The sequence below is a fragment of the Carex rostrata genome, chromosome 3 (genome assembly GCF_964058835.1).
Source record: "Carex rostrata chromosome 3, lpCarRost1.2, whole genome shotgun sequence".
Taxonomy (NCBI): Eukaryota; Viridiplantae; Streptophyta; class Magnoliopsida; order Poales; family Cyperaceae; genus Carex; species Carex rostrata.
Genome location: NC_135920.1, coordinates 10,274,005 through 10,284,771, shown reverse-complemented (window position 1 = coordinate 10,284,771; position 10,767 = coordinate 10,274,005). Strand labels below are relative to the sequence as shown.

Here is a 10,767-nt window from a genome sequence, read left to right as displayed (position 1 = left end):
TGAAAAATACTTCATGTATTCTATTTCAGCTTGTCTAAAAAATCTAATGGCTCCAACTCCCGAAAGCTAAATACGCCGGTGTACAAAAATCTAAAAGATGTGTATAATACGGCATGTTGGTGTTATAGCAAAATATAGGTTTTATGTTATAGAAATATAAAAGTAATACAATAACTCTATCTAAATACAAAGCTAAAATATAATTGTACTGCAATTATAAAAAGAATAATTATAGAAATTTCTTCCCCTTTGTCCCCTCATTTAACTTCACACACTCTCTCTCAATATTAACTTCCTTAACTGTTATTTATCCCCCCATTTTTTTCACTAATAATTTTCATTTATCCCTATATTAAATCATATTGTCCTTTAATAACAATTCCCGCATTAATTATATTGTCCTCTAATAATAATTCCCGCATTTATACAATCCTCTAATAACAATTTCCGCATTAATTATACCGTCCTCTAATAATAATTTCTGCATTAATTATACTGTCATTTAATAACAATCCCCGCTAATAAATGTTTATCTGTTTATTGATATTCAAGAAAGTATTTATCATAATGTTTGAGAAGTATTTATCATTATCTCTAACATGATAATACTTTGATTTGATTAAATATTACTTTTGACAAGTTCAAGAAAATATTTATCATTGATTCTGAGAAGTATTTATCATTGTTTCTGACATGATGATACATTGATTTGATTAAACATTACTTATTGACAAAATCCAAGAACAAAGTTCAAAAGAGTATTTATCATTGTTTGTGACAAGTATTTATCATTGTTACTGACATGATGATACATTGATTTGATTAAATATTACTTATTGATAAGTTCAAGAATAAAATATTTATTTTTGTATCGTCAAGCATTTATCCATATAACATAAAATAGTAATTTAATTTATTTAAGTCACATATGTTTTATTAAAAATTGCAATTATGTCTGAGAAATATTTATCATTGGTGTTTTACTGAAAGTTATAATTATATCTGAGAATTATTTATCCATGTAACATAAAGTATTTATCATTGGGTGAGAGGATTGTTTATTTAATGACCCCCAGTTGTGCGGGGACGATCCAAAAAAAAAAGAAAATTTTGTGCGGAGATAACTGACAAGTATTTATGATGGGATTGTTTATTTAATGGTCCCCAACTGTGCGGGGACAATTAAAAAAAAGAAATTAAATGAATTTTGTGTGAGGATAACTAATGGATTGATTTATTCTTTTATAAATAGAGATCATTGCAGAGGGATTAATACTTTGCAAATTCAACATAAATACTTTGATGCTTCAAGTCAAACACTAACAGTTTACTAACAGCTTATTAATAATTGAGCGGTCCCCTATAATTTTTTGGCAGTTTGTGCGGAGATAAAGCTGCGGAGATTGTTATCAGCATCCTTATATATTTAATATATCACAATATCAACAATCTTAGCAATTATAAAAATAATGTTAACTGTCATATCAACAACTTAAACCATTATTAATTTTAAACTATTTTTATTCTCGTAGCTTACCTCAAATTTCCTTGTGACTCTTGTGATTATTATATTTACCGGCGAGACTTTTTTTGAGTAAAAATTTGAAAATTAAGTCATTAAATTATTAAATATCCATAAAATACTTTTCCATTTAAATTTTAAATCTACAACCTCCCATACAGTAAATTTTGTTTTTACCTTTAGATCAAATATTGATATTATATTTACCAGTGAGACTTATTTCAGTAAAATCTCTATTAGAGTAACAATTTTTAAAAGTCATTAGCTTTACATTCTATACCAGAAGGTTACAAACTTACAATTGATTGCACTTTGGATGTACACGCTCTAATAGAAATTTAGAAAAGAAAATCATCAACAAAGTAGAAGTTTATCACAACTCTTTTTCTTTTTCTCGATTTTACTATTCCTATGAACTTAAGAACACCCTGTCTACTCTACTTAATTGAAGTGCTGTAATAACTGCGGGAGCATTTTCGTCCCAGCTCATCCAACACGTGTGCACTTGTACAGTGTTATGTCTCCCGGTATTTTCTTATATAAGTGAAAGCCCTACAAAAAATTAAAATTATGCAACTGTTATATTTGTCAGAAGTTCTATAAAGTTCACAATATGCTTGCACAAAGTTAATACGTATCTTGCCGAGAATGAGGGGCTTGTATGTGATAAAAATTGTCTCCCACAAGAAAAAGCATCATCTTTAATAATTATTCCAAAAATATTTCAAAGTTTGTTTATCCTTAGAATTTACTCTAATTTTAATATGTGAGAATGGGCTGTAGATGAGCTAGTCAACTCGAGTTGGGATGTCAATAACGAGCTGTAAAGCTAACTAGAGTTGACTCACAACTCGTTTATAACTCTTTTGTTAGTCAATTTTCTTAGTTATAGTTATATACTAGTAAGGGTTTATCTAAGCAAAAATAATTCAAATGATTTAGTAAGAGTTTATCTGAACACAAATAATTCAAACATAATTAACAAGACAACTAACAAAACAAAAATCCAAACAACTTAGAGTCATTTAGAATCATATAAGATTTATTGTGACGAATTTTGTATAACTCAAGTTGTTAATGAGCGAGTTGGGGTATGCTCAAACTCTCATTTATTAAACGAGTAAGCCAACTCAAGTTAAAACTGACTCAAGTTGTAAATGAGTAAGTTAAAGCGAGCAGTTAAGGAACGAGTTACAAATTTGAGCGTTGTACAGCTCTATGTGAGATCTAGTAAATATTTATTTTTAATATATTTTATTTATAGTTAAAAGTTACATCTCTGTAATAAATTTGTTATTTATAAATCATCATATTGTTAGATAATAACCTTATTAAGTTAGCAATCCATTGCTAAAGTAGCAATCTTAATATAAGTAGCTTTACATCTTGTAATTATTTGCAATAAATATACATTCTCCATTACGCCGGTAATTGGACTGAAGAAAGTACAAATTTAGAGAATAAAATATATATACACAATACATAAAGAGATCTGCTAATGTACATTGTGTTTTAATTCACGTTCATATATTTTACGATTTCAAAATTTAAACAACTAATTTAAACTGTTCAACATGATATTCATATTAAATTAAAGACTAAATTTTACATTTTGTGGAAACCTTTTTACTATTTTTTAGATGAGGAGGGTTCGGGTGTCTTCATATTTTGTGGCTGTATCATGCTCGACCTTTTAATTTTCTAATAACACAAATTCTAAAATTTATATATAAAAATTAAACCATTACATGTCATCTATATTATTTTCTCTACATGCACATAAAAATATCATCTTTTGATTTTGATTCTTTATGAATCAATAAGTTGAAAAATTCAAAGTCTAAAATTTATCCACATTGATATATTTTTTCAAGCTCTTGATGCTAATCATAACAAAATCGAAACATTGCGATGTTTAACATTTGTATAGATAAAATAATATTGATCATATATCTAATGTTTTATTTTAACATTTAAGTTTGAAATTACAAGTTATTGTATTTTTTTCTTAAAAATGGAAGCATGATGCAAACACAAAAAATAAAAGTTTTTCCTCATATTTTTAAATAGATACAAAATAACTGTTTTTTATATGTTCATAACTTTCTGAAAATAATAATTTTGTATCTACCATTCTATCTAAATAACAGTAATTAAAAAAAAAAAAGTCTCCAAACACAATTTCATATAAAAATCACGTTGAATGATTTGAATCACCGTTTAGACCTTAAAATCACCAAATATGATCACAAATTAAAATATAAACTTTAATTCACAATTTACACAGCCCATCTCCGAATAATATACACACACATGACACACCCCTCCGACTCCGATGTTAATAAATGATTCCTCGGTGCAGCATGACTTAAATACACCGGATTGAAGCCCTACTGAGGTTGAGGTCATAACATCGGAATTGGCATTGATGTGGAATTAGCCACCTAACTACAACTACAACCCTTCCCCACACCAGGTACACATACAGATACACAAACCCTCTTAATTTTGCCTTCCAATTTTCCATCCCTTTGCAAACTCCCAAACAAGAACAACAAATTCATACCATGACGTCATTTCCCGGTGGGATGCCTTCCGAATTCCGGCGATCGCCGCCGTCTCCTTCACTGTCCTCCCTCTCCCCGCTTGCCGCTCCATTCACAGCCGGCGGTCGTCCCTTTCCCTCTGATCCGATCCACAACCCTGCATCTCTGGGTCCCACTGCTCCGAGCATGTTTCACTCTTCTCAGCATCCGATGAACATCCCAGCTGATGCATTCACGTTTGCATCGGGCAGCGATGGGATAAGTGCTGCTGCGACGTCCTATTATCGGCCATACGAGCACTGGAAACCTTCGTGGGTCCCCGAGGTCAGTGCTGATGGGAGCGATTCCTGGATCGATCCATCTCAGACCTATCCTTTCTCTCCCATGGATAAAGGTATCATTTTGGTTGAATTTTTTTTAATTATTTTGGTATAAATTTAGTAATTGTTCGAAACTTTGTTGTATTTTCATATGGAGTCAAATTATGTATACATTAGGGGTCACAAAAAGGACTTTGATGTGCTTTTAGCAATATCAGGCATCCTTCTTGGTGAAAAATTGCACTATTTTGGTTAAATGGGTACTCTGGTTATTAGTTTTATGGGTGAAAAAAAATAATCCTGCAGGTTAGCCTTTTTGATGGAACATGCCAATTATGAATTCTGATAAGTTCAGTATTATTTGGAACTCTGATGAGGCAACTAGTTCAAAGAAGATCACCCTAAAACTTTGATCTCATCTTTAAAATTTTGACAGTACAAATTATAGGCAAGTAGGTAATATTGATTAATTTATCTACAACAGTTGCAATACCATGCTCAGTCAAGCCCTTCTTGAGCACAACAAAGCTTTAGTTAGGCTAATAAATAAGTAAAAAGAGTAATCAGAACACAACTGTGCTAAATTGTAAGAGGTGGAGATCCACTGGCAATGGGTTAATTTGACAATTTGATAATGGTTAAAAATAATTCTTAATGTTTAAATCTGATATTTATAATTTGATCCATATCATGCACATAAGAAATGACAAAATTTGTTCATCAAAAGGCTTGAAATCTGTAATGGTTAATATATAATGGCCTTTGGTGGAGTATCAAGTGACATTCAAATTGCATGACATTTGCTACACAAGCAAGCTATAAGGCCAACAATGTCTATAAATCAGTGTTTATTAAAATATTTTGCTTGATTTGAAAAATATTGTCAAGATTGTCAAATTAACTCAATTGTCATTGGACCCAAACATTGGTATGGTAACAATTTCTAACATTAACCTTTTTTGAGGATCTGCAGTCTCAATGGCTTTGAAGGATTTTGAACGAAACCAGATCCCTCCAAGTGCCCCCCACGCAAATCCTTTACCGAACACATATCACATTGTACCGGAGGCTTCCCCATGGAAGTGGGACCAAGACCCTTCATTATACAGCACCGGGTCCCTCTTATCTAAGGGTTCTAGATTGTCAGGCATGGATCCCACTCTCAAGGAACCCTCGTTGGACCCTTTTCCCAATGCATCTCGATCTTCAGTTGCGGGCCATGCAGACCCCTTTTCGAATGGCTTCCGGTCATCTGTGATGGCCCCAATGCTCAAGGAACTTTCTGACTCATTCTCACTCGATACCAGCTCGTCCAAGGGCTACTGTGGTTTACCATATGACAAATACATGACCCAACTTGAGTCATGCTCAGCCCAAAGCCTGACAAACCCTCCCCCACTTGGACCTGGCAGTGGATTAGGTGTTGTTCCAACTGATCCGTTGGTGAACTGCACAAGTGGTTTCACCTCTGTGCATTATGGGAATCCATGCAGAATCAGCTTGGAGTATTTTGATTCTCTGCCTCACGAACAGAAGGATCCTATTGCTCATAGTAACACTAATCGCACTAAAGTAACGATAGCTGCTCCTGTTACTAAATCACCAGCAATTAAAGGGGATAATCAGGTGGTAAGGCCCCATAAGTTGGAGGTCAGATGCAGGCCGGGTAATGCAGAACCTGGCAATCCTGGTACTGGATTTGATCTGGATTCTTCGGTTGATGAGCACAATGTTGTCTTGGATTCACCATGCTGGAAAGGTGTGCCTTCATCATCCGAACATACATTTTCCAAGAGGCATACTGGGAATTCTTGCAGTTTCCCTTTTGAGAATGAAATTTCCAGTGGTAATTTGCTGCCTTCTGAAACATCCCAAGATAAAAAGTTGGATTCTGTGACCATTGGCTTAGTTAACTCATCTGAAGAAGAAGCTAAAGATGTAAAAACAAATCAGAATTTCCATCCAGAAAATGTACAGGAGAATATTTCCTCTTATAATAACATGAAGGATGAGAAAAGTAAAGGGCTGGCGTCAGCTATTCTGCCGGACATTGTGGGGCCACAAACAGATGTGATGTTGCTTATCAAGTCTATGCATGACATTTCACAAGTTCTCTTAACTTCTTGTGGTGATGATTTCGAGATAAAGGAGGTTGAATCGGAGCTACTACAGATGGCCATGGAGAATCTTAAATCCTTTATTGGAAGAAGTAATAAGGTTAGTTGGGTAACAAGTATTATGTTTCCTGGTGATTTGTTTTCTCTATCACATTACAATGGGTACAAATATATACACACATGCAGGTGTCATAGTGATATAGTATTTAATTTGTTTCTGTTTGATCTGCTTATTTCATGTCATAATTTCAGTGTTGACTGGGAAAGTTATTTAAAAGGGGTATATTTTGTTAGTTTTCTTATGTTTTGACAGATTTTATGATGACAGGACTGGCTAACTTTTAAACTGCTTTATATTGATAAATTGAGATGACTTGTCCTCCACTGTAGAACCTTTTTAAAAGATGCCCTTGTGAGGTCAACTATAAATTAACAGACCAAACCTTCCATCTCAGTTCCTATTAACAAGTCCTCTTTCCATGTCTTTCTTTAGCCTTTCCATTTCTTTGTGCTAAATTTGAAATGCTGCTAACCCAATAAGAGCTTGTATGGGAATTGACCATGCATATGCACATTCTCATGAACAATTTTTTCTGCTGTTAAGAGGACTCTGTAAACAAGCAAAATGCATTCATGTAATGATTAACTTCTCTCCTAATGGTATTTGAGGCATTTTAGCCAATTTTGGGTAATAATGCACTTCTGCTTCAGCTAACCTTGAATGCAATAAATCCAAAACCCAGCCAGCATTAGTCTGCTCCACAGAGAATTTTAGGAGCAGCAAAATATAAATTAAATAGAATCAATGTGCATTTACATAGTCTAACTGCTTCATGACTACTGCTGAGTTCTTTTGTTTTCTTACTTTTGCATGAGTGGTGTGGTGGGTGTTTTGTATATATGATAAACATGGATGTTTTTTGCAATGGATTTAGGTACAGACATCATTCCACCCATTATGTTTCCTTTAAAAATGCTTAAAATTCTGCTCTTTTTTTTTGTTTTACATCAAAATCACAGGATTCTCTCTTCTACTGTGCTCATTTCCATGAGACCCCTTAAAATTTCAACATATTATTGATTCTCTACAAAACAAGAAATGTGTGTGTCCCCCCAAAAAGAGTAGTAAGATAAATGAACCCCATGAAAAAGTTCCATAAAACATTCGTCCCCAGAGTTATGCGTTTGATTCCAGTACATATCTTTCCTAATTTCTAATTAAATGAACCCCTATATAGTACACAAAGTGCAATAGTACTACGTGTTAATCTTCCTTTCCGAATCTGCTAACAGGCATCTTAGATGCTCCTCTCTCCTAGGCTCTAAATATGCAAGGGATGGGGTATTTTGTGAAGTTGGCAAAGGTCTATGATTTGTTGAGATACTTCTAGTTTGCATTCTACATGTGATATATCAAATTTTCATAGGTAAATAACAGATTTCATGCCTTTTAACCTCCTAACATGTTTTACCTCTTGTTAAGCTAAAGACTGATGATGGTGGGCTAGCAAGCAGCTTTAAAATTGCTGAGCAAATTACTGCTGGAATGAACAAAATGACAAGTAGTAATGAGGCTGGTGATAATCAGATAAATGTTGGACCCCAGCTTGCCGATACAAATTATAAGAATTATGTTTTGGAGGTAATTCTTTACCTTACAGGTGGAGCCTATGTTGAATTTCAGTCTGGCTTAGTACTTGACAATTGCTTGTCCTGTAATTCTTTTGGTCTACTTTTGCTTCTTCACTTGCTTGATCTGAAAAAGATAAATCTTTTGGTCTAGTTTTGTATACTTTTAGCCCCTTCAACAGTTAAAAACTATATGAAGTCAAAAATTAGGAAAGGGATAATTCTGGAAAACTCTGATGGAGGAAGTAAAGTGTTAGATCTTTCAGCTTTTAATATTTGCACAAGGATTTCTGGAGGAAATAAACAATTTGCAAGAGGGTAATTCTGGTAAATGCTGATGAAAATGGAATGATGTGTGATACAAGATGATATTTTCAATGTTTCATGAAGTTATTATTTATATTTTGCACAGTAATTGAGTTTGTCCGCAATACAATCTCCTGCTTTTCCAAAAGAGACCCGAATTATCCCTTGTTTCCTGAATGTTTAAAGATTAACAAGTAGAGTAAGAAAGCTTTGAAAGAAATGAGAAAGGATGAGTATAAAGGGATTTGTATTGTGATTCAAAATGGTTAATATTTGATACTTCTAAATCTGAAGGGTAAATGTGGAATTTCCACATGAATTAAATCTAGCATTTTGCATTTAGTCTAAATCTCTCGGTTCCGATCAGGGTCTTGACAAGATACCTGGAGAGGATTCTGAAGTTGAGGCTGAACTTTATAAGAATCTGTGGATTGAGGCTGAGGCTTCGTTGTGTACAATGAAGTATGAACTTCAGCTGGCACGCACAAAACTTAAGATGATGAGCCATAAGCATGCACAAGAAGGTTTTTCTCGCTCTTTCTGTAATTTTAGTTGTACCTCATTTGTTACTTAATGACAAAAAATAGGGGCTCCAATTCACATTGTTTATTTTGCATTTGGATACTCCTGGTGGAGGTTTACCTTACTAGGTGATCTTAGAATCAATATGTCTTGGTACTGTATTCAGTGCTGTCACTGGTATGTTGTTATTTTGTCAAGTGTTGTTATGGCCAGGTGTATTGGAGCCTAATTGAATGGTTCAGCCTCAAATCCCAATAAGGTAAATTATAGCCAAAATGCCATAGCTTCTGTACCCACCCTGATATTGGAGTCATGATTTGCTGGTACTGATACTGTATATTGCAGTATTCTCCAGCTAGTTGACATACTAAAACTGCTAAAATCTAATTCATATATTTTTACAGCTAATTCGAGCAGCTCATTGTGTGATCCACAACCTTCTAGTTCAATGCAAAAAGTTGGTGCCACCACACTGCCAAAACAGACTTCAGGGGATCTGAATAATGACATGACAGAAGAGAAAAATACAGAGGGACCTGTGGCAGATCCTGATGTCATGGCTAGACTTAGAATTATAAAAGGTCGTATGGGTAACATGGAATCCCAAGACCAAAACAATGCTGAGAAAAGCCTTGAAGAAAACATTACAGAGCAAAACAAGGATCATAGTTACGTGGCAAGCAGTGGAGATGAAGTGCTCCATGATGAGGTTGATAGTGATGTCATGGCCCGACTGAGGATACTGGAAAGAAGGGGCGATATTGGCTTGAATGCAGAGTCTGTTTTTCCGAATTTCTACAGTCTGGGATTTGCTACAGAGCCCCGTGATTTGCACCCACGTGTGGGCTCGTCTGAGTGGGAGCATGTTCTAAGAGATGAGCTGAATCCTTCTGGGAACAATCCTATGAATGGATGAGCTTGGTTGAATTGTTTTAGTGTGCTGGTGTGATATTATAGGTACTAAAATTCTGGACTTGTAATAGTAAGAAGCCCAGTTTGAATGTAGATATAGGGCAAATCACTATCAGATGTTTCATGCACCTGTGTTGTGATGTTTATGTGATTACCTGTGTTATAGTGGCTAATTTGCATCTCGGATCTTGCATCTTTTATTAACTTGTTGATGGTTACCTGATGATATTTGGATGCATTCATTCTGCAAGGACACCAAAATCATGGTAAATTGGAGGAATGTTTAATACTTAAAGGCGCGTAATAAGAAAGTACGCATGAACCTAGTTTGTTGGTTTTTTTCGTCATCAATTAGTGTATGAACAGGTTGGATTATAATTTGTGTTCTTGCTCAAAATAATCCGGATGACAAACGACAGCAATTTCTAAATTGCTTACATGAATATTGATACAATGCGTTGGAATTTGTGGCCGATACGGATATAATATTGAACACCTTAATATTATAATTATAGAAATATCCAGATAATACTGTTTATATATTGGTTTTGACAGTATTTCACTCAATTTCTCAGTCCCAACCAAAGAAATTGCTTGGTTGGAACAATGATTCAGTTAATATATCATATTTATATTTCTTTCTTTTCTTGCTCCATTTTCTCAGGAGTCCTATTCGAGTTGTGCTCCATTTTCCAATTTCCGAACTAATACTCACGATGATGAGTAAGATATACAATTCCAAAGGCAAAAACCTTATTTATAACTGATCCCAAAACATGTATAGGAGAATCTAAATTCCGAGCAAGTAATTATTAATTAACCAGTGTCATAAGAATACAAGCTTTTTCCATGGTTGGAATACATTGACAATATCTTGAAATGACAATACTTCC

At 34.1% G+C, this 10,767-nt stretch overlaps 1 protein-coding gene across 5 annotated transcripts; it reads left to right on the top strand.

Annotated features, from left to right (window-relative positions):
- Nucleotides 1-3,865: 3,865 nt before the first annotated feature.
- LOC144551404 (uncharacterized) lies at nt 3,866-10,092 on the top strand. Of its 5 annotated transcripts, none has more exons than XM_078299353.1 (5): nt 3,866-4,462; nt 5,362-6,605; nt 7,995-8,147; nt 8,808-8,964; nt 9,367-10,092. In XM_078299353.1, exons 1-5 carry the CDS (start codon nt 4,090-4,092, stop codon nt 9,876-9,878), a joined length of 2,439 nt encoding a protein of 812 aa, XP_078155479.1. In that variant the 5' UTR covers nt 3,866-4,089; the 3' UTR covers nt 9,879-10,092. The 5 variants fall into 5 exon arrangements, with proteins under 5 accessions (XP_078155479.1, XP_078155478.1, XP_078155480.1 ...); XM_078299352.1 differs by having other exon boundaries at nt 3,938-4,462; nt 7,989-8,147; XM_078299351.1 differs by having other exon boundaries at nt 3,965-4,462; nt 5,353-6,605.
- Nucleotides 10,093-10,767: the final 675 nt, after the last annotated feature.

Bases quoted from the DNA above. Each gene is read 5' to 3' on its own strand.
- LOC144551404 (XM_078299350.1), top strand. From the start codon at position 4,090: ATGACGTCATTTCCCGGTGGGATGCCTTCCGAATTCCGGCGATCGCCG. The intron at 4,463-5,352 runs GTATCATTTTGG...ACCTTTTTTGAG, and splicing joins TTTCTCTCCCATGGATAAAG to GATCTGCAGTCTCAATGGCT. The intron at 8,965-9,366 runs GTTTTTCTCGCT...ATATTTTTACAG, and splicing joins CCATAAGCATGCACAAGAAG to CTAATTCGAGCAGCTCATTG.